Source organism: Castor canadensis, chromosome 4 (assembly GCF_047511655.1).
Source record: "Castor canadensis chromosome 4, mCasCan1.hap1v2, whole genome shotgun sequence".
Taxonomy (NCBI): Eukaryota; Metazoa; Chordata; class Mammalia; order Rodentia; family Castoridae; genus Castor; species Castor canadensis.
The window spans coordinates 65,265,955-65,290,491 of NC_133389.1; the positions used below are offsets into that span (position 1 = coordinate 65,265,955).

General features: G+C 44.3%; 1 protein-coding gene across 3 annotated transcripts in view; it reads left to right on the forward strand.

Moving 5' to 3' along the window:
• Gnal (G protein subunit alpha L) overlaps positions 1–24,537 on the forward strand; it is a 167,206-nt gene that overhangs the window by 45,423 nt on the left and 97,246 nt on the right. The window contains exons 1-4 of one of the 3 annotated variants that reach the window (XM_074070360.1): positions 4,929–5,069; positions 19,191–19,263; positions 20,246–20,300; positions 20,447–20,566. In XM_074070360.1, coding sequence (XP_073926461.1) covers positions 19,229–19,263; positions 20,246–20,300; positions 20,447–20,566 — 210 coding nt within the window. In that variant the 5' untranslated portion in view covers positions 4,929–5,069; positions 19,191–19,228. Of the gene's footprint in view, positions 1–4,928; positions 5,070–18,153; positions 19,033–19,190; positions 19,264–20,245; positions 20,301–20,446; positions 20,567–24,537 lie in introns of those variants that run through there. The other 2 variants (XM_074070359.1, XM_074070358.1) reach the window with 2 other exon arrangements.

The following is a 24,537-nucleotide window of genomic DNA, read 5'->3' on the forward strand; positions in this document are numbered from 1 at the left end:
CACTCACTTTATTTTCAGAGTTCAGCTTCACTCAATCTCAGGACCCTAGAAGTAAGAAGCCTCGGGGACATTTTGCAATTCTGAGTTGGACAACTCCAGGGAGAGCTTGGAATTATCTCTAACTCTTACTTGTTCTATTCACCAAGAATAAAGTTAACCTAGAGGACAACAAGGAAAATTACATTTACTGGGAACTAATTAGGATTGCAGTCCAGGAAAACACAATTCAGTCTTAACAATGAGCTCTAAGGTTTTCAGTGATCATGGGATTCAGACTCTGGACCTCCCACCCATTAGGCCGGTGCTCTAGGACTTGAGCCAGCCTATCAACTTGCTCTAAGGTTTTAAAAAGTGATGGTTGTATTCATTATAGCACTGTTGGAAATTAATCACTTGTTAGTCAGGCAACTAGTGTTGCCAAAACTTAAGCTGGCTTGTGAGAAAGGGACGGGGTGTGTTCTCAGTCTCTGAGTAGTTTGGGAGAAGAGCACAGGTGAGCAATGGCTGAAAAATCAACTCAAATCCAGGAACCTGGGTAAAAGATTCAGCTATAGACAAGTCAGAGTGAGAACTGATTAATAAACCAATGCAATCCCATTTTGATCTTCTTTCCTTGTCAGATCTTATTTCTAACTTCAAAATTACTTTTCAGGATGAATTCATTTTAATGCTTTCTGAAATTAATTCAAAGCTTAATTTCACCATTAATCTTTGAACATTGACATTGATTTCCCTTACAGTGATGAAACAGACACAGATTGCTGAAACAGAGGTGGTGCCTGCTCTGAGATTGACAGTGAGAATGTGCTAGAAAGGATGCCTATGGTCTGTGCTCACAACTGGGTTATCCCTTGAAGTTGTCACCAGGTGGTGCTGCTGCACAAGAAAACTGGACTGCCTTCCTGCGTTTGGGGGCTTGCAACCTACCAACCGCAAGGAGGGCATCCTGGAGTCCAGGACTGACAACTTGGAGGTGACTGGCTGCCCATTCAAGCTTATGTCATACTGAGGGTATGTTAGTTACATTTTCACCACTGAAATGCCTCGGAAAAATCAACTTGAGGGAGCAAAGCTGTATTCTGGCTCACAGTTCAGAGGTTTTAGTCCATGGTGACTGGCTTAGTTGCTTCTGGGCCTGTGGTGAGGCACAGCACCATGGCAGAAGGGCGTGGTGGAGCAAAGCCGCACATCTCATGGTGACCAGGCAGCAGAGACACAGACAGGAAAGGGCTGGAAACAAGATACCCTCCAAAAATGCACCCCAAGTGACCTACTTCCTCCAGCTAGGCCCCCACCTCCTTAAGTTTCTAGCATCCCCCAAAATAGCTCCCCTAGCTAGGGTCCAAGACTTCAAAGACATGTGCCCGTGGGGGATATTTCATATTTAAACCAAAGCAGGACATAGCATTTGTCACACTCCTGTGTGAAGTTAAGTTGTTCACGTGACAAGTTCAAGTGTTCAGTCTGATTTTTGCTGAGCCCAGGTGGCAGTGCTGGATGGTAGGGGCCCACCTTGTGGGGTTGGGAGGCCTTACCTGGACACACAGCAGCGTTCTGGGGTTGGACTAACATAGCAGTAGCAGCAGCATATCATCCTTTCACTTGTCCTCTTCTGGGAATATTTTTTTTTCTGTTTAAAAAAAGATCTCTGATGCCAGGACTTGTATGTCCACCGGTCTGCCTGGTCTGTTCCATTCTACAGACCACCTGTGTCCTGGAGGAGCCCACCACAAGGGGAAGAGGGAGGAGTGTAGCCTCACCCTCCTTCAAGCTCTCAGTTCAGATAACATGGTCTTTCCAGAAGCTTCGTGGTTTCCTGGGGAAGTCGGGGAAGAGAAGTAACATTCCTTTACAGGAGCATATCGCGTCAGAATGCAGACTCGGTCAAAACAAACACAGCAGAGTCCAAGCCCCAAAAATGGATAGACCAGTGGCCCATATGAGTTGCTCTCAGGAGCAGTGAGTTCTAGAGAAGTCATCATGGCTCATGTTTTAGGCAGCATAGGGACCTAGGATGACAATGTTCAGCAGGTGAGGTTTTGGTTCCCAGAGGAGGCACCTGACTCCAAGCATCACTGTCTGGCCAGCTGCAGGAACCAGTGTTTGGAGGCACTGATTCCAGGAGCGAGGCCCAGCATTCACGCAGAACCACAGCATCAGGAAGGAAGCTAAGGACAGGAGGAATGTGGGTCAGGGTCCCCCCAGCATGGTGACTGGGTGTGGGGTGTGCCCAGCCACAGAGCAGAGGAAGGCATCACAGATCTAGTGAACCAAGAATGGCAGGGAGAGTGCTAGACTGGTGTGCGGACTGGAGGCTGTTGTGTGAGGTGTCAATGAGCAGCGCCAATGGTGGCCTGCGTCAGGTGAAGGGGACAGTTATGAGAGGCAAAGCGTTCAAGGAAGAGCTGTCCATTGGTTTCCTTAATGGGCAAGAATACAAGTTCACCATACAAAGCTCAGAGATGAGGAAGGCAGAGCCTTCCCTTCACAGATCCCAACAGTTCTGGGTGCCTCTCATGCCCTCTTTCCATTCACAGGCACATGATAACTGGACACAGCAGGGTGATGTGACCTCTGTGTTCTCATATCCCCATCCACAGCTTCAACTCGTCATGGACCAGATATACTGGGGGGCCCCCAAAGCTGTAGTGAGCATGTGCAGACTTTCTTCCTTGTCGCCATTCCCTGAACAGCGCAGCAGAACAACTGTTTTCATAGCATTTGTGTCATAGTGGATGTTTCCACTAATCGCAACATGGAGTGTGCAAGTACCATGCCATTTATATAGGGACTTGAGCATCCTCTGGTTTGGTATACACTGGGGTCCTAGAACCAACCCATGTGGATACTGAGGGCTGGTTGTGCTGCCTATCGTGTCTCGTAGCCTACTAACATTGTAGTGTAGGCCCGTGTGTCTCCAGACCTATGATATTTTCTTCCCACAGAGGGAGAAACTTACTGAAGATGCATCTATATGGTTTTCTTTTTTGGATGTAGACTATTTGTTTCATTTTCAATAGGGATTAAATAAAATATCACAAAGCCTTAAAATGCCTTTGCATTGTAGTTGTTTTAAAAGATTTGCCCAGAATTCTGCCAACCCTGTTTGCAGAATGTGCCTAAAGATGGGTATACGTCTGAGAGTAGATCCAGAAGCTATTGGTGGTAACAATAGCACATGAAGAACGTCCTTTACAGTAATTACCCCGCGTCAACAATAGGGCACAGACTTCCCAGTTGCATTAGAGACATGACAACTAAATACTCTGTGGTCCTGGGTTGACACCTGGAGGAAGGGTGTCAGGATTGCTATCAAACAAAAACAAAAACATGAGTTAGTCCATTTTTGGTTCCTATAACAGAATGTTTGACACTGGGTAAGTTATAGGGAAAAGGGTTTATTTACTTCAGTTTTGAAAGCTGAAAACCCAAACAGCATGGTTTTCAGCCCTCTAATGAGGGCCTATGGAATATGGCATTGTGGTGGAGGAGTATAAGAAAGGGAGAGATCACATGACGAAAAAGGAAGCCAAAGAGCCCAAAAGGGGCGAGGCTAGTTCTTCTCTAACAACTCCATGTGGTGAGAGTTCATGGGGGTCCTGTGAGAACTACTTAATCTCTTCTAAGAGCCACGCCACCCAAAACCTTCCTCTAGGTTCCACCTCTTACTGGTTCTCCCACCTCTCATATCACTACACCAAGGACCAGGCATCTGTCACATGAACCTCTAGAGGCACACTTATACCATATCCAGACCATAGCAAGACATTATTGGGTCTCTTAAGCTTTGGACATGGACTGTGGATTCATTAATAGAATTCTAGCAATATTTATGGTTGTATAAGAGAACCTGGTCCTTCGGAAACAGGCATCAACAAGGGCATAATATCTGCAACTTCCTCAAATGGGTCAGGGAAAGTGTGTAAATACAAAAAACAGACAGAAAGGGTGTTAATAAAGTAGATAGTGCAAAAAGCTAGCAACTGGAGCCGGTGGTGAAGGGTATGTGGCAATCCTTAGTGTTTTCACAGCTTTTCTGTGAGCTTGACATCATTTCAAACCTTAAATACATAAAGATGATTTGTGGCTGAACATTTATCTGGGAGCTACTGAACATGTTTAAATTATCTTTTCAGAACAGGAAATAGCTTGCTTCTTTACGATGATGACCTACAAATGCTTTACATTGTGTGCGTCATCTTCTAGTCAACTTTTAAGAATCTTGAGCCATTTTCCATGGCCCTCTCTCCATCTTTCAAGTCTAATCAACCACCAAGGCTTTACAACATCTTCTTTCTTTGATACCTACAGGTCCTTGGTTCCAAGGAGATGGTGGCTGAGTAAAAACCACAAATGTATAGGTTGTGTAGAGTTCAGTGCTATTCTGCAATGCCTGATTCATCTTTCCCATAACACTGCCCAATTTCTGTTACAGACATGCCACCTTTCAACAAATCTCAAATTGTTGCTTGATCACTTTGATTAAGCACATTCACTTTGGCCTTGCTTTTGGGGCTCCATTTGCTCTTTGGGAGGCATACTATATTTTCACAAAATGAAGAGCTGGGAAACACTGGGCAGAACACACACACTTTAAACACAATGGATGGGTAGCGTGGGACTGAGCGCTTGTCTGCATTACACAGCCACTGAGCTGTGTAATGTGTGCATGGGAATTAAATTTTTGCTTTTGACATTTCTTTTGGTTTTTATTTTATTTTTTATCACTCTTGATCAAAACCACATGTAATAAATCCGTGAATAAGGTGGGCTCAGTGTAATTTCAAACTTAGAACAAATTTTCAAGAACGAGAATAGTATAAGGAATTCCAAATGCCTTCACCTGGATTCACCTTGTCCATATGTCCTCTTGGTTGACATTTCCCATTTGCCTCTTTCTGTACAGGTACAGGTGCAGATGCAGTGTCAAAGCTGTTTCTTGATCACCTGAGGTTGCCTTTGGGTGTCCTGGCCCTTGGATCCACAGGATGTCAGTGTGTGCTTGCTAAGGACAGGAGTGTCCTTGTGCCATCTCTGCTTCAGTACTTCAGTCAATTGCACTCTGACATGTAAGTGTGTCTGGCCTGCCATTTCCCTGAGTTCATCAGTTCACCTGATTCTGTGTCCATAGCATTTTTCTCCCTGCACACCAAGCTGGAGTCTAGTGCTGCATTTCCTTGTCACCTTCCATCAGCTCCTGATGACAGTAGCATTTGAGAAAACTATAGGTCTCCTCTACCCCCTGCATCTATTTGTTTATCTTCCTTTCTTCTTTCTCTCTTCTTCTCTCTCTCTCTCTCTCTCTCTCTCTCTCTCTCTCGGTATTGGGAATTGTATTCAGGGTCTCACACTTGCTTGGCCACACTACCAGTCACCTCCCTTTCTTTCTTTTTGTTTTTAATTTTTTTATTAGGATATACTCATTGTATATCCTAATCACAATTGTATATCCTGTCACAATGAGATTCATTGTGACAATTCCAAATAGGCTTATCTCGTACTTTGGTCAGATCATTCTCACTGTCTCTCTTTGTCAACCCTTCCCCACTACACTTAAAACAATTGCAAAAGGGTTCTTTGTTCTATTTCATATAAGTATATGAAGTCCATCAGCCATATTCCCTCCCTTAACCTCCTTCATTCACTCTCCCCCTTCCCACAAGTAACCCCCCCCCACTGTACCTATTTTACAGTCCTGTCTTTTGCTATTAAAATCTAAGTTGATGGTCAAAGTGGTTTCTCAATATATCCTTGCTGTGAGTATACTTTACTTTGGTCCGTTTAACCCCTTCCATTACTCTCCTTACCCCTTTACCTCCCACCTCCCATTTTTCAACAGCTTTCAATACACATCCTTATGTCCTCTACCTCCACAGATGTTATGTTTTACAATATTACTGATGCTCTATCATTCTCTTTTCCTCTCCCTCCTTCCCTGAGTTCCATAGAGTAGCTCCACTGCTACAAACATGTTCTACATATGAGTTTGTATATGATCATGATTATTTTTGTGTATATGTTTATCTTTTTGGCCTATCCTCCATGTATGAGAGAAAACATGAAGTCTTTATGTTTCTGAGCCTGTCTTACTTCACTTAACAGTATGTCCTTCAATTGCATCCATTTACCTTCAAACCACATGTTGTCATGATTCTTCGTGGCTGAGTAATACTTTATTGTGTACATACACCACAATTTCCTGATCCATTGATCAGTTGTAGGACATCTGGGTTGTTTCCAAAGTTTGGCTATTGTGAATAGTGCTGCAATGAACATAGGTGTTCAGGTGTCCTTACTGTATCCTATCTTACGTTCTTTGGGGTAGATGCCCAGGAGTGGTTATCACTGGATCCATATGGCAGTTCTATCTCTAGTTTTTTGGGAAATCTCCATTCTGCTTTCCTTAGTGGTAATATTAATTTGTATTCCCTGCAGCAGTGTATAAGGGTTCTTGTTTTGCCACATCCTCACCCACATCTCACTGGGGTGAGATGAAATCTAAGTGTTGTTTTGATTTGCATCTCTTTTATAATCAGGAAAGTTGAACACTTCTTCATGTATTTGCTGGCCATTTGTACCTCTTCCTTTAAGAATCACCTGTTTAATTCATTGGGTGATGATTCTTCGAAGGTTGAGTTTTTTGATTTCCCTGTAGATTCTGGATATTAGTCCCTTATTGGATGAGTAGCTGCCAAAGATTTTCTCCCATTCTGTGGGCTGTCTCTTGAGTCTAGTGACTGCTTCTTTTGCTGTGCAGAAGCTCTTTTGTTTGATGCAGTCCCATTTGTTCATTCTTTCTCTTAGAAGCTGAGCCTTTTGAGTTCTACTTAAGAAGTCATTCCCTGCATATATGAATAAAAGAAAAAAAAAAGAAACTCAAACTCAGGTACAGTGGAAAAAAAAAAGTCATTCCTTATGCCTATATGTTCATAAAAGGTTGTTGAATTTTGTCAAAGGCTTTTTCTGAACAGCAAAGCAACCCTTGGTGTCATATCAGACAGAAATTCTCTCCAGTCTTGTCAATGCTAATGGCATCCATAAACCCAACAGGGTAGGCTATATCAGTTCAGACTCTGCCATCATTTTTTTTTTTTTTGGCAGTACTGGGCTTGAACACAGGGCCAACACCTTGAGCCACTCCACCAGCCTTTTTTAAATGATGGTTTTTTTCAAGATAGGATCTTGTGAACTATATGCCCAGGCTGGTTTTGAACTGTGATCCTCCTGATCTCTGCCTCCTGTGTAGCTAGGATTACAGGTGGGAGCCATTGATGCATCAATTTTAACATAGCACTTCATGCAAATTTTCTTCACTTCCTCTCCTGTCAGGGTGTTTTTAAGTCTGTTCTTTAGGAAAATGACGAGAGGCAGACATTCCTCAGCTTGTGGGGACCAATGGATGGATGACAGGCAAACACACTGGTCAATTTGTTCAGCACCCAAGGCTTTGGAGCTCTTACTCACTTCAGATGCTTCTTGGGACCACACACCATGGCTGTGCTAGGAACAGAAAGTATTCTCTTTCTTTTCTAGCCCAGGGATGATGTTTTAAATTGTGTATATTGTTTTCTAATCAAATACTAAGACTCTTGGGCCATTTTACATGTCCTACTCCCCAATCTTCAAGTCTAATGAAGCATCAAGGTATTGCAATGCATTCTTCCTCTCTCCTCCTTTCTGTTTTTTAAAAATTTGTTTTATTATATTTTTAATTAGCACACATTAATAATGAGTGGGTTTTATTGTGATAATTCCACACATGCATACAGTGTACCTAGAACAAGTGTACCTCCGCCATTACATTCCCACTTCCCTCCCTCCTCCCTCCTTTTTCAGTATTTGATGGGTTTCATCATGCTGTCTTCACACGTATATGTGCAGTGTACTTCCATCCTCATCACCCCTCGATGTCCTTTCCTTTCCCCTTCTCTCTGCCCCCACCCCCGCATACAGTGCCCCATTTACATTCATGACCCATCATCATTATCATCATCATCACTATCGGCATCATTTTAGGTTTAGGTTCCACAAATGAGTGAGAACACAGGTTTGCTTAATGTTTCCACCTAATTTCCATTCAGGTTGTACCTTCCCGGCCAGAATACTATGTTGACTCTGGTGTGTCCTTCTTGGGGGGTGGGGGTATCACATCTGGAAGTCTATGATGTCCATCCTCTTCCATTGGTGGTAGGGGTTTGTTTTGTTTTTTATAGTACTGCTGTTTGAACCCAGGGCCTCCAGCATGCTAGACAAACACTTTACCACTTGAGCTAACCCCCACCCCTTTTGTTTTAAGTTTGTTTTTGAGACAGGGTCTTGCTAACTTTTGCCTGGACTGGCCTCCTGCCTTTACCTCCTGAGTAGCTGGAATTACAGGTATACACACCACATCCAGCTTTGGTTATGTTAATTTTGATTACCCAAATTGTTATCCAGTTTTCCACTGTTGGTCACTCTTTTTTCACTTGTCAGCTAACCATCACATGTGGGCACACTGAGACTGTTCAGTTCTCCTGCTCTTCAGGAAAATCTCTCCCAGTTTCACATCCACTGTGGTTCTGCCCAACCCAATCCTCCCTAGGCTGGTGGCAAGTGCTGACTCTCCTGTTGCAGCCCTCCTTCCGTGTTTGCCAGCTGCCCATGGACCAGCGTCCTCCCTTCTTCATTCATTTATCTAGTTGTTGTTGACATGAGACTACCACATTCCTGTATTTTTCAGTGGTGTGGAATTCATAATGCACTTAATTATTTTGGTGCTCAAACCATCCCAGAGTTGACCATATGACAGCCCTTCCAACCAGCTCTGTTCTTCTAGTGATGTGTCCCTAACATTTTTTGAGCACTTCCTTATTTTCTGGCTTAACAATATGTGGGTTTATTTGTAGCTATCCTATGGACTCTACCCACCAAATCATCTTTTGTTGGGGGAGCCTTGTTCCTTTCCGTGGTGAATAATACTAAACAATATTATGGAAGGAGTGGGCACTGGACATGCCCAGATACAGAGGAGTCTTAGCTTCTTGACCTTCTCAGCAGACAGAACTAGGAAACATGCACAGACAGACACATGTGCATCACAGGCTTAGAGATACACGTGCACACAGGCCCCTGTAGACCTGTTCGTGAACACGTCCATGCACATTCACACCGATTCCTCCAACCCACTCATCTTCATGGGCTTTTTCTAGCCTCTCCTTGTCCTGTATTTGTGTGTACCTTATTTCTCTCGATGACATCAACACACTTCTTCATTTGCTCAGTCATATATTTACATCTGCTTGGGACATTGTCTGGAAAGAACAAGTCTCTCTGAATGTCAATTGCTGTCTACAGTTTGTTTTTTTTCCCCCTTAAGTTCTGAGGATGAAACCCAGGGTCTTGCACATGCTAGGCAAGTGCTCTTTCACTGGGCCACAACCCCAGCTGTATCTAGGGTTTAAGTTCATCAGATGGAGTAGTGATCCATCAAATAGACCCTACTCCATGACAAATGTGCAGACCACGCATGACAGACACAGGAGACACCACACCCTGTTCTTTGACAACAACCCTGAAAGTTTTAGGGTGAGCTGTCCCAGCTTTTCTGAGAAAAGCACATAGTTGCTACCTGGTATAAAATGACTATGCTCTGTTTATTTTCATATCCAATTTGATTCTCTATTATGAGGAATATGGTGGCTTTAAACTCTATAACTTAACCAAATTCTAAAAGAAACCAGTTGCTAAGGCAACTGAGCCAAGAGATAATTAATTCCACAGTCATCATATGCAGATGAACCTGCCTAAGTGAGTGGGAAGAGAGGTAGGCTTGTTTGATATTTCCTTTTGGAGCCAGCAAAAGAGAATGGTGGTGTTTCCTTCAGTCTGTGAAGGACCTGGATTCAAGTTCCACACTCCCCACCTTTTACGGGCTGATGCATTACCTCTAGACCAAATCCTGGGTAGTGATATATATCTCATGGTGATCAGATGAGATGCTGGAAATAAGGTCCCTTTCAGTGTCTGAAAAGGGTATAGAGTGACTTACAGAGTTCAGCATAAATGTCCCTAGGAAAGAAATAATGGTTTTCTTCACTTTTCGAATTAACCACACACACTGCAGTCTGTATAGAATTCAGAGACTGTGAATTCAGGTCCATCCCCCTACTAGTCTGAGACACTTCCTGGGGCATTAAAATTTAATTTGAATGCTTTATAACGAATCAATGGTGAAAATGAAGTGCTTTATAAAAAGCTATAGAGCCCACCTCTGTCCTTCAGTCTCTCCGTTGCCTGCTGGTAAGAATCCAAAATTGCAGCAAATGCTCCTGAGAGAGGAAATCCGAGTCACTGGACTGTAATCAAGTCAGAACAAGAGTGGATGTGGTAGCTCACTTCTGTAATACCAACTACTCAGGAGGCAGAGATATGGAGGACAATAGTTAGAGGCCAGCCCTGACATAAGCGTGAGATCCTATTTGAAAAGTAAAGTAAAAAGGGATTGGGGCGTGGTTCAAGTGGTAGAGCAACTGCCTAGCAAGTGTGAGGCCCTCCCAGCACTGCCAAAAAAATAAGTCAGAACAGCAGGGCCTGGTGGCACACTTGAGCAGGAGGACCTCAAGTTCCAGGTCAGCCTGGGCCACACACTGAGATCCTGTCTCAAAAAAAACACATATGTCCTCAAAGCTGCATTTTCACTCCACCATCTATCTCTGGATTTTTCACCCTCCCAACGTGAAGCTGCACCCATTGAACAAGGACTCCTTGTTTCCCATCCCTCCCCAGCCCTGAGACCACCATCTGCCTTCCGTCTCTGCCCAGTTGACCACTCTGGGCACCGTTTGCCTTCATGGTGGGTTCACTTTACTTAGCACGATGTCCTCAAGGTCAATCTATGTTGCAGCACCTGTCACAATTTCTTCCTTTTTAAAGCTGAATCGTATTCCATTACATATGTGGAGCACATTTTGTTTGCCCACTCATCGTCCAGTGGCACACTTCCCTGACATTTGTCACGGCTTCTATGTGCTTTGCTCAGCTGAGTTCAGGGGGACTCAGCACATCTCTGTTGAGCACACTCTGGTCCATTCCCCATTTCTGCCTGCTTAAAAAAAAAAAAAAATTAGGAGTCTCTCAAGGACATCAGCATGCTGCCTGTGTAGAGGGATGAAATGGACAGGTATTTATTAAATTAATATTGGACAATAATAATAATTAATGGACTCATTGAGAGCTTACATCTTACCAAACACTGTGACAAGATGGACTCATTCAAGTAACTCTCGCCAAAACCCCGTGGACTGAATACCATTTGTCCTCACCCATTTGCAAAGATGGAAGCTGAGAAGAACACAGCATGGGGGGAGGGGTTGAATGCCCTTGCTCAGCAGCCACTAGACTGCATATCTCATGGGAAAGGTTAGACCTTATGGAAAATTCCCACCCCAGGAATGTGTGTTTTCCTGAGGCTCACCTGGTTCACTCCACCTCTGAGACTGGACTCCCACCTCCATCTGTCTTGTTCCCAACAACCCCGGTGTCCTTACCTTTGCTCTTACTTTTGGGGTTCTTACACCTCACTTGTGCATCTTCCACTGTTCCAACCCTCCGTTGTGCAACCCACCCTTCAGTCCCTCCTCCTCCATGAAGCTGTCCCCAGTTCTGTGGACCTCCATAGATCCTGTGGAGTCCCTTCCATGCTACTTATGCCTGTGTATGTACACTGTCATGTGGCTTTCTGGGTGACTGGAGTGTAAAGTTGAGTAGCCCTTGTCCAAAATGCTTGGGACCAGAAGTGTTTCAGACCAGATTTTTCAGATTTTGGGATACTTGCACCTACATAATGGGAGATCTTGGGGAATGAATGTCCAAACACAAAATCCACTTATGTTTTGTACACATGGTCTGAAGGTGACTTTTTTTCAATATTTTTAGTGTGCCTGTGTTTTGACTACAATAATCATGTGTGGAATTTTCCACTTGTGATGTTATGTCAGTGCTCAAAAAAGTGTCAAATTTTGGAGCATTTCAGATTTTGGATTTGGGGATTACAGATACTCTGTAACTAGTCTCTGTCTACCCCTAGCTGTTCACGAATGTAAGAAATTAAGAAATTGGTCTTACAGTTTTCTTGTCCTCTTCGTAATGACCTCTATAGGTGACAGCCTCTGGGGAGGAACAGACATGCTCAGTTACTTGAACCTGTGTTGTGCAGATGTGAACTTGAATTCTGTTAACCAGCTTTCCTTATAGCACATTGTCACAATGTGCTTCAATGCAAGAGCAGCTGTGTCCAGCAAGAGAAGCCTGAAGGCCAGCACGGAGTCAGTACGCCAACACTGGGACTCCACCACCACACCTCCTGAAGCTCTGATTCTCACCCATGCTCTCCCAGCACCACAAAAACATTATTCAAAATTGAAAACACAGGCCATATTCTTGTCTCTCTCCTTGCTCCTAATCAAGAGACTCTGTGGGGTCTGAACGCTTTATAAGAAAACAGTTTAGCAAATAGAACTACTTGAGACCTAGAAATTTCATAGTGTCTACAACCATTGCTTAGTGCAGAAACTATTTATCATAAAATATCCCTTAAGAGGTGAGCTTTGTTCATGTATGATATATTTCTTTGCAAATTTTTGACATTACCCCTCGTCTAACCTGCATTAGAACCATCTTTAAAGCTGGTTAGACCGTTTTAGAAACTTTGCATTTGTATTCAAATATACTGATTAAACAACCTGTATTTGAGTTTCTGCTGGAGTCCAAATTTAACCAGGCTTTTTCAGGTTAAAGACCAGAATGAAATCTAGAGCGGTGCTGTTCCAACGCTGGCTCTTCCTATATCATTGATCCCCCTTATTTGGTTTCTGGTTTGTAAAATGTACTTGAAATCATTTTTGTAAAATGTATTATAAATGCACCTGTGATAGTTGCAGTTTTTCTTAAAATACATCAGTCTCCAATGTGCTTCTGGTGACCATCCAGCCTCATAGCCTGTGCTAGTCAGTTTTCCATTACTGTGACAAATAGCTGAAGAAATCATCTTACAAGGAAAAAAGGTTTGGAGGTTTGTTCATCTTTGGTTCACCCCATTGATAGAAGCATACAGCAAACCCGTTTACTTCCTAACTGAGATGTGAAAAAGAGGAAGAGGACAGGGCTGAGGTTCCAGTGCCCTCTTCAAGGGGACACTCCCAGAGACCAGAAGACCTCCCACTAGGCTCCATCTCTTAAAGGTTCCACCACATCTCAATAGCAACCTAGCTTGGGGACCACGTCTTTCACACATGGGCCTTCTGAGACACTTGTCCAAATCACAGCATAACCTGACCTAGTTCAGTGGCTTCCGCAGAGTTTTTGAACTATAAAACATTGATAGTTTCTTCTGTTTGCAGCTTTCCCATTAGGCTTTGTGGGATATTTTATTTTTGTGTGTTGGTTTGCTTTTTAATGTATGTGCTTGTTTCCTACCTTGTGTCATAATGTAGCGACCCAGGTCCTCTCTGTGTTTAGTGGGGATGTTTCAGTCCTCGGCTTTGGACACAGGAAGAGCCAGAGGCACTTAACATGCTCCTGCTGATTTCCTGCTACTTCAGCCTTTAAAGCTGTCAGCTCCTGTCTTCTGTAGATGGCACCTTGAAAGATAGTTAATATTACTTTGGTTGTAGGAGTAAGAAAAAAAGGAGATACATTATTTCAGTAAAGTCTAAAATATTTGATCTTAGAGGATATACAGAAAAGGAAACTTGAAGCTATTTCTCTGATTTTCTATAATAAAATGTACCATAACATTTTCAAGTATATTATAATTAGGTCACAGAGTGATTTTGCTGCTAAAAATGAATGATAATCCACACAAGTTATTTCCACCAAGAAACAGGAAAGAAAAAAGGGATGAAACAGCCAGTTGTCCAAACGGCCATGGGTCCCTGGAAGAGGATGGAATGCACGCTGGGAACTCAGGGCTGGTTTGTTCACAGCCCTCTGGCCATAGCTGTTAAGTTCTTGGAGCAATCATTGCACAGTTAGTGACGTCACTTTTCATGAACTATTTTGCTCGTGCTTTAAAATTTTTGATGAACCTGTACCAAAAGTCTCAGTGTACTTTCAGTCTTTAATAACCTTTGAAGTGTAAATACTACAGAAAGAGTAGTTACTAAAATTTTAATAGATTAATTATTTTTGGTGATACTGAGGTTTGAACTCAAGTTTGAACTCAGGCTTGCCAGTTTAAGACTATACCAATTGAGCCATACCCTCAGTCCTTTTTGTTTTTATTTTTCAGATAGGGTCTCATGCTTTTTGCCTGGGTCTGGCCTCAAACTGTGATCCTCCCACCTCTGCCCCCCCCAGGATGGTATTACAGGTGTGTACCACCACACCCAGCTTGTTTTACTTTTTTTTTTGTTTTTCAGATAGGGTCTCACACTTTTGCCCAGGCCAGCCTCCAACCATGATCCTTCTACCTCCATCTCCCAAATAGCTGGGGATTACAGGCATGTGCCACATGCTCAGTCTATATATTGATTTTTTTAATTAAAATATAATACATCCACTATTTTGTGCTACACACCACACTAGTCATTTTTCAAATTTGCTCAGCATCTCCTGGATCTAGGGCTGTCAGTTGCCTGAATGTTTTTCGTCCAGCCATGAATTAAATTTCTGTGGCAAGCCTCCCTTATAAGAAAAGACACATTTCCTTCTTCCTGTTTCCCTGGACTAACCAGAGAATAGGTGCCATTTTTTAAAACATTTGCCATCTTCAATCAGAGGGACTGAAACAAAACTGTAAATCTTTTTTTTCAAAACTAGGGCTGACAGAGTGGCTCACAGAGTAAGAGCACCTGCCTAGCAAGCGTGAGGCCCTGAGTTCAAACCCCAGTGCTGCCAAAAAACAAAATAAAACAACAAAGAATCACAAAACTAAATATAAACTTAAATAATTAAACTTTCAAATGAATTAAGATTTCAGAGACACTTTTATAATGTCAACAATAGTAAATAAAACACCACTTTGTTTTATCTTTTCTTTTGTCCCAACTTTCGTGCCTCTCATACTCTCCTGGACCTGACCAGAGCCTCCCTTCACCCGCCCTTGGGGCACCTGCCTTTCTCGGAGCCTGTCAACCTGCGCCCTCTGCTGGCAAAACTCCTAGAGCAGTTCTTCCTACCTTCCGTGGGTGCTGTTGCCTGGGGAGCTGATGATGAAGTTGCCTAGCAACAGAAGCTTGTGCTACCCCAGCACCTGTCTACTTTCTAAGCTATCCAGCAGCTCCACTCCACTGTTCCAGATGAGCCAGCTAGGATCTGCATTCTGATCCAATAGTTCAAAGCATGAATGAGGATGCATTTTCCATACTAGAATAGCAAAAGTCCAGGTTATTGGATGTAAAATTTAAAAGTTGAGGGCTGGGGGATGTAGCTCAGTAGTAGAATGCTTGCAAACCATGCAGGGAGCCCCAGGTTTTATCCCCAACACTGAAAAAAATTTTAAATTACCTTGAAATCATACCTAACAATTGACTAAGATTGGCCTTGCATGTTATACGAAATGTTTCATCACTGAGTAAAGTGGCACTTGTAGGTTTTAGAACATTGTGCCTGTCATTAGAGCAGTGTGCAGGGGCACACACGGTAGGGAGTGTTGTACAGAGGTTGCAGCCAGGCAGTTACCCTTCTAACTCACCCCCTCAGCCCTTAAATTTATGGTAACAATAGTACTTATCTTTTAGGATTACTGAAAACACTAAAAATGTTTCCAAGGGTGAAATTTAGCCCAGTGCCAGCCATCACTCCACAATCAGAAGCAATTTTACACTGCCTGTGTTGTCATTATATTACTGACACACTAACTTTCTGGATATAGAGTGATGTTTCATCACCTCTCTTTAGCTAATCCTTCTGAAATTCCAAATATAAATTATCTATAATCTTAATTTCTAAATTGGAATGTGAGACTCTTCTGTTGTATTTTTAGAGTAGCTCAGTAGCAGGCTATCTGAAATGTATGGTTTCTGGGTTCTAACCTACTTCTCCCTTCACAAGTTTTCATGGAATTTGTTTTATTCCCTTCTCTTCTAATAATTTATAGAAATCTCAGCATTTAAAAAATCAACAATACCTATTAGCATAGCACACTACACTGTCTTTTGTGCTTTTTTTTTTTTCTCACTTTCTGCCCTTTTAGCCAGGTACCTGCCAGGTTGCTACTGCCATGTGTGAATATGTGTGTGAGCATATTCACAAGGTGTGGTAACTGTGCTAAACAGTCCCCTTCCAAAAAACCAGAATGGTCTGCCTATGCCAGTAAGAGTTATTTTTTAAAACTTTTTCAGAGTGTTCTGATTTTCAGTAGTGCCACACCAGAGAAATATTTTATGAATTTTAAGTTTGAGCATGAAATTCCTTTCACAAGAATCCACACTTTGACCAGGAATTATCTCTGGCTTTCATAAGTTCATTCATCCATTCAACAAATATTCAAGGAGCATCTCTGGCACAGACCCTGAGGTCGATCAGGCACAGCAGGTACAGAGACAGATCCCGCCCAGCTCTCAAGGTGCCCTCAGCCTAGCTCTGATGATAAGCAAACCATAACACGCAGTACGATGGGTGAGACAACGGAGGGACTTGGCCTCTGAGAGAACATAGGGACTTGTGAACATGACCATGAGGGAGGCAGTGTGGCCCAGCTGGAGGCAAGGAGGGTAACTAGGAGTTGGCTAAGAGAAGAAGGAGCCACAGGTATTGCCAAGAAAGGAGCAACCATGCACCTGAACTAGCCTAGTCAGGGAAGGAGGTGGGGGTTTGCGGGAGAAGGGAGAGCTGAAGCAGGAGAGTCAGGAAGGACCATGCCAGGGGTTTGTAGATGGTGGGGACAGGGGTGTGGTTGGGTTTGCATCATCATGGTGGCAACATTGTGCAGGGCACACTGGAATAAGTGAGTCAAGAGGCAGTGGGAGCAGTCAGGATTCTCCTGCTGAAATCCAGCTTAGACTTGGTGATCTAAGATGGCAGTAGCACTCAAGTGGAAAGGACAGGGATGCATTTAGGAAACAGATCCAACAGGGAGTCCTGAGTGATTTCTATGGTTCTAGTTTGGAAAACCAGGGACCCTTATTCCAGAAAGAGGACAGGGGGCGGGGGGTGGGGGGGGCGTAGGCGATGGTGGGGGGTGGCATGGGGGCATTGTGCATGTGTTTGGGACAGAGGTGGACAGGGCTGGTGAGCTGGGCTAGAGATCTGATGTGGCTGTCTTCAGAAGTGAGTTCAGAGATGGAAATGCAGTGAAGTTACCAGTGAACAAGAGGCAGAAAAGGCAGGCAGACTTGGAAGCCCTTTTTAAATTTTAGTGGATAGGAGAGAAACTGATGGGACTAACTAGAGGCACGAAGTTGAGGGTTTTGTTGGTTTTCAATGGGACCCAGTAGAATGTATTTGCTTAAGGTGAGCAAGCCGGTAAGAAAACAGAGGTTGAGGAATGAAGGGAGCCCCTGATGAGGCAAAGGAGGGAGAGTCAGACAGAAGGAATACCACCAGCCCCGACAAGACAGAGGCAGGGGCTGCGGTGGTGGTAGAGAAGCCCAATGTGGCCTTTGCTCACAGGCCAAGGCGAGGTCGTGCAGAAGCCAGAGAAGATGTGGGTTTGGAGGAAGAGGTGGGTTGGGGGATTGAAGACCACTCAGCAAAGGGTTGTAGGACTTGGGCCCTGCAGTGGCCAACTCGAAACCGTCCCCTTCTTACAGTCTTTGGAAAGAATGATCTTCAGGGCTCAGTGCTGGTGTCCACCACTTGGGCCCAAGCACTACTTCTGCACTTGACCCACGGCGGGTCCACAAAGCAGCCTGCAGTCTGGCCGTGGCCTTCAGTCACATGCAGGACAACAGGTGCCAGTCTCCTGTCCTCATCCGTTCCTCTGCCACAAGGCCAAGTTCAAAGCCATAGTATCTTCTAGAAAAGTAGTAGATCCGTTCGGGAAAACGGCAAAGCAGAGACGGGGGGCTGGAAGTAAAGACAGGCGGCGTGGGTGAGCTGGAATAGTCTAGAAAGCGAACGGAACAAAGGCGGTGTGACTGGTGCGCCCCTGGTGATGCTCCTCCCTGATAGAATATGCATGATCCCGCGCGCGTCCCGTCGCCCGCCGGGGAGCAGCGAGGCGTCGGAGCGCAGGCGGGGAGCGCGGGCGCTCTCGGCGCTGGGAGCAACAGAACCACGCGGCCGCGGCCTGCGTGTGAGTGCCCCTGCACTTCCCCCGCCGCGCCGGTGGCGCCCCTCGGGGACCCCTCAGGGTTATACGGCCCCGCTGCCCCTGAGCCAGCTCCTCTTCCCTTTCCTCTTCTCGAGGAACCTGGATTTCGGAGGGGGCGCGCGTCCGACGGCGAAGGCCGAGCGAGGCTCGAGTTGACCTAGCAGGTGGCCATCGCCGCCCTGCGGGGACCGGGTGGCATACTCTGGCCCTTCGCACCGCGCTTGGCCACTACACCGGTGGGGACCCGACCCAGGCCGAGCGAGCCGCCCCCTTGGGATCCCTGCTGGGCGGTGCTGAGCGGGGCGTGGAGACGCGGGGCGAGCTGAGAGCGCAGCGCCACCCCGACTGTCCCCAGCAGAGCCCGGCACTCTCAGTCCCGGTCCCCGTAGTTGTACGGTGTTTACCAGGCAGATTTAAAACATCGTTTCCTTTAAAAGAAAAAAAAGGTGCGCCTTCCTTCCGCCCCTCTTCGTCGCGAGTTCGCGGAGGGAAGAGGGAGGGAGAAGGTAGCCGGCGCGATCGGTGATCTGCACGCACCGAGATACCGGAGCATCTTGTTCAGCAGCCGGGATAGGACAGAAGTCTCCCCGGATCTTCCCTCCCTGCCTCACCTCCGTGCGCCTTGCGACCTGCCTGACCTCCATCCGAGCAGGCAGGCATGGGGTGTTTGGGCAACAGCAAGACGACAGAAGACCAGGGCGTCGATGAAAAAGAACGGCGCGAGGCCAACAAAAAGATCGAGAAGCAGTTGCAGAAAGAGCGCCTGGCTTACAAAGCTACCCACCGCCTGCTGCTACTGGGTAAGGCCGGAAGGCGCGGCCGCCCCGGTTCCCCGCGCCCGGAGCTAAGGCCCCGAGCGGGGCCGGGAGTGCCTGCAGCCAGCCCGTCCCCGCGCGGGTGCAGGATGCCCATCCCGGGTGACCTGAGGGTTGACAGCGTGCTTTCTGTTTGTTCGCAGGGGCTGGAGAGTCTGGGAAAAGCACTATCGTCAAACAAATGAGAATCCTGCACGTCAATGGATTTAATCCCGAGTAAGAATCCGCTTTGGCTTGCAAACTGCATGCAAACTTCACTTCCCTCCCAGACTTTCCAGAAGTGCTTTCTCTAAACAGTTGCTTTGTTACCTGTGGAGACTTTCAAGGGAAAAGACGATTCTTGCTTCACAAAACGATTAAGTAATCTTGGAGTATTGGTCTGTAGTACTGTTATTGCTCTGAGCACTCGACCAGTACTTTCATCCCCCATCCGTCAATATCTGAGGGGAATCGGTCCCGGACATCTGCGCCCCCTCCCCAAGACCAAAATCCAGGGATGCTCAAATCTGTTACGTATTTGCATAGAACCTAGGCACATCCTTTAACTTACTTTAAATCACCTCTAGATGACTTATAGTACTTAATACAATGTAATTGGTACATAAATTGTTATGCTGCATCATATAGGAAGTAATGACAAGGAAAAAAGGCTATACGTGCTCAGTACAGGTGCAGTTTTTCCCAAATATTTTCACTCAGTATCCAGTTGGTTGAATCCACCAATGTGGAAACGCTGATAAAGAGGGCTAATGCTGTCAACAGTGTGTGCTTTCTCTGTGGTATCACTGGCTTACATCTGTTTCAGTTTATGACTCTCAACATAGAGATAGGTTTCTAGCCAGCACAAGACTCTGAGTTTAGACCCCGGTACCATCAAAATCAAACATAAAATACAGCTAGATTTAAGTAGAAGTATTTAGTCATATTTATATGCAATATCCATAACAATTTTGCAATTCTTTTGTGTGACCTGCACAGTTGTCTAAAGCTACAGGTTATAAAATGGGTACACTGAAGTTTGTTTAGAACACAAATCAGAAGCAAGGATTTTTTTAGGTAAACCTTTGCAGATGTTGTCTGGGGGGATAGCTACTGAAATCTAGTGAAACCAGCCTACCTACCCTGGAAAATCTTACTCTATCCATCCTAACTGGTGAAGAGCAAATTAAATTAATACCAACTCTCTCTTTCAACACAGGGAAAAGAAACAGAAAATTCTGGACATCAGGAAGAATGTCAAAGATGCTATTGTGGTAAGGACGTTTTTCTTGACATTTGTTTAGCAGAATAGTTAACTGCCCTGGTTTGAAACTGTGTAGGCAGAAGTCCTATACATAAGACTACCACACGTGAACCCGATGAGTTACAGTTCTCCCTATTTTCCCTTCGTTCTGTTTAGACGATTGTCTCAGCGATGAGTACTATAATACCTCCGGTTCCACTGGCCAACCCAGAAAACCAGTTCCGGTCAGACTACATCAAGAGCATAGCCCCTATCACCGATTTTGAATATTCCCAGGTAAGTAAATTCTTGCTGAAAATTTTTAAATAGTCAAAGATGGAGCCATGTTTGGTGAGGTTGCTTCTTAGGAATTAACATCAATGCTAATGCATCATTAACTTTCTTCAAAATCTAGCTCTATATTTGCTTCCCGTACGTGAAAATATTTGTGTTTATTAAAAATATTAAGGACAGTAGGATTGTAAGAAGTGCGTTTATGAATGCGTGGTACCTGACAATCAGGAAGAACCACACCTTTCAGAAAAGTTGCTAGTGCTTTTCTTGTGTGTGTTTTTTAATGGACAATTGAGCAATGGCTCAGACAACAAAAGTGAAATTACATGACAGAGAGGAGAACTTAGGGTGTGAGAGCGCCTCCATGGCAGTAACAGAAAGAAGAATTCTGTTTGTTCTCCAGGTGCACAGCTGTCAGATCACATAAGAGACTGTAAATAACATGGGCCACTTCGGAATGGCTGCTGTCTCCTGCTGACATGTAGTCCGTCATATCTGCCCCACTGAGGGCTGCTTTGCCTGTCACTACACTGCAGTACTGCTTGTACAGAAGGCCAATGTCAGTGCTAGTTGTCTCTTGTTTGGTGGATTTACATTTCTTTAAAATATTGTTTGGTCATTTGGTGAAGCAGGTTTAAGGGAAAACTGCTAAATTTCTCATAAAGTCATTTTTGTTACATTTGCTCCAAAAAGGCATATTCATGTGTGTAAGCACAGCATGTGCCAGTACAGCTATCAGTAGCAGTATTTTAGAGTCTGTGGCCTAGCAGGGTGACTTAGAGACCTTAAAATCCTCAGCATCCTCTCTTCCAACAGTAGCTTATGCAGAAATCAGTGTGTAAGCAGACCTGCTCTGCTCTGGCTGCAGGGCCCCGGGGCACCTGCTCAGTCCCATCCTTCTCAGCACAGCTCAGTTGTCCTGTGGGCTTTTTGTATCAGTATGACAGATAATTACATTTTTTAAAAAATTTAGTTTGCTTTCTTTACTGTGATGCTTGTGCCTGGTAAACATCCTCCTGTAGCCAGTGCCACCCCTAGAATTTCTGGAAAGGAGTTAGGGATGGCACACTGGCTAGAAGAAGGGGTCAGCACCTGACATGGGGATGCACCAGCTCTACTAAATTGTGTTTTGGGTAACTGGGAAAGGGGTCAAGAGATGGTATGGCAGGCGAAGGGTAACCAGAGCCCTGCTTCAGCCACACTGAGGAGCCTCTTAGTACTAGCCAGATCTGTAGGGCATCCTCGCTGCTCTCTGGCATTTTAGTTAAGGGAAAAATCACCAAACTTCACTTTGTTGAAGTCAGGAGTGGCATTCCCATTCAACCTACAGTGCAGGCAAGTATGTGAGTTCTTGCATCTGTCCTATCATTTACTTAAAGTCATCATAAATATCTTATATATTCCTAAATATTTTCTTAGAAGAAAGCTATTCTTAGCATATGGTGAGAAATTACGATTAACATTTATCAATCAGTTGCACACCTTCCTTCTTCTGTTCATGATGCACAGATGGCAAAGCATCCTTTATTAAATCTAAAATTCAGAAAGTATCAGTAACTCGCCGATTATTTAAGGAATCCATCTAGTTTGTGAAAGTGGTTTTTAAGTTAATTCACATATTTTTAATAATAGAAAACTTGAGGAACCATTTCCTTTGAATTGCATGTATTTTCAACAAGGCTTACTAAGGTTACATAAAAGTGATTATCAAAAACCATAATTAATTATCCCTCAAACTCCAGAAGGATAGCACCTGCAGGTACATATGTAATAAAATGCAGTTTGGGAGGCAGTCTTTTTTTTAGAGGGTAGCTTTACTGTTTTATTTTTAACTTGTAATGTTCTGTTATCTTACACGTCTGTGCTCATGTCAAATGAGCGTGTTTTGTTTATAATAAATATAGACTTATATAAACAAGGAATTAATACTAAATATATGATATTTCTTCAAAAAAGCCATTTTTTTATTCCAATGTTCACTCAGTTTCAGAGCCACCTAACTCATGCTCCTTGGAAATATATTACTGGTATGATTAGATTATGTCATTCTTGGTGCACATTTTTGTGATCTCACTAAGAATGTTATCAAGACAAATCTCTGGTTTACATACTTAATAACAACTGGTACATTTGGAGACAACTGTTACTTAATGGAATATTATTTAATAAACATTATAAAAGTGGAGCTAAGTATTTGAATAGAACTATGACATTACTATATCTAGTACATTTTTGAGATTGAATCCTTGCCAAAGTCTGTTGCTGTCACAAGCCACAGCTTAAGTGTGTTTTGTTTTGTGTTGCAGTGCTGGGGATGGAACCCAGAACCTTCTCCCTGAGAGACAAGTGCTCTGCCACTGAGCTACCCACCCATCCCAGTAAAATAACTTCTCAACAAAATATATTCTGCCACTAAAAATTCATTTTAGGGGCTTGACGTGTCAGTGGTAGAGCTTGTGTTTAGCAAGCACAAGTCCTGGGTTTGATCCCCAATGTCAAAATAATAAATAACTTCTGAGTTCTTCAGGTTAAGAAGGAAAAATAAGAGGATAACTTGTTTAGAAGTATTTGCCATGGAGGTGGTGAACTTGTTCAAGGTACACTGTACGCACAGATGGAATTACCACAATGAAATCCCCCTGTATTCATGTATTCAAAAGTCAAATTAAATATTTTTTTAAAGAAATATTTTCCAAACTTTGGTAATACCGGGTGAATTTCCTTTTGTCCTTTTGCTCGTTGCCTTGCATTTCATTTGAATTGATATGAATTCTATAAAATTAAGTTGCAAGAGAACTAGCTGGCGCTTGTGAGCCAGAGTCACGATGGGGAAAGTGGAGACGCGGCCAGCTCTCGGGGGGCTGTGGTCAGCATGTGTTGTGTGCACCATGCTGGAGCTTTAGAGGGTGCTCAGCGGTGTCCCTACCAGATGGGGCTGGGGTTTAGAGATACCACAGCTGCGGGCAGAGGACAGATTGTGCGAGGCAAGAGTTGAAGCCAAGCAATCATCTTGGAGGTGATTGAATAATCCAGATGCAAGATATTGAGGTGGTGTGGTGGTGACAATGGGGACAGAGAAAAATGGCCTGGAGTGGGATTTATTCTGTAAATAGAGCCATTCAGACTGGTCGGTTTTTGGATGTGGGTATTTAGGGAAAAGGAGAGATCAAGAATGCCTTGGGATTCCAGCCTGCATTTCTACACAGATGATAGAAACCAGTTGGGAAGAGGAAGGTATGAGTTTTTGTTTTCCTGGTGAATTGGAGACACTATTTAGACATTCAAGTGCCAACATGGAGTGGATATGGGGTTAGGAGTGTGATAGGGAGAACTGGGGATCTTTAGCACAGAGATGGTCTGATGAGATGGGCCACTCAGGGAAATTCTGGAGCTAACCACGAGAAGAGGGCCAAGAATCGGGGATCCAGGGAAGGCAGAACAGTGTCAAGGAGGCCCTAAAAAGAACTACTCAAGACAGAAAGAGGTCAGCCATGTGCAGTGCTGAAGTCAAGGAAGTCAAAATGGACACTAGGTGACTTAACTTTGGGGGCTGAAAGCTCACCAGTGGCCATGACAGTGACTCGGCCAGTGTGTGATGAGGAGAGGATGTGGTGTGAGCTAGTGGAGCAACAAGAGCAGATTGGGCTTCTCCTGACCTTGGCAAGAAGGGAAGCTGAGGATGGGACAGGAGAAAGACAGGAATCCCAGCGCAGAGACCACACCTGAAGGCACATGGCCTGACTGTCTGGTAATGCAGGAGAAAGTGACAGTCAGGAGTTGGAGGCTATTGTCAGAGCTCAATCCCCGAGAAAGTAGATGGGGTAGGACCCAGAACACAGAGGAACCTCCCCACTGTTGAACAGGAGGAAGGGAGGGCAAAGAACAGGTGCACACATGGGTAAGTTTTCAGATTCGTGGCAAAAAAGTGAGGGAGTCTGCTTGCAGAGCCTTTTAAAACAAATTGTTAAGGCACA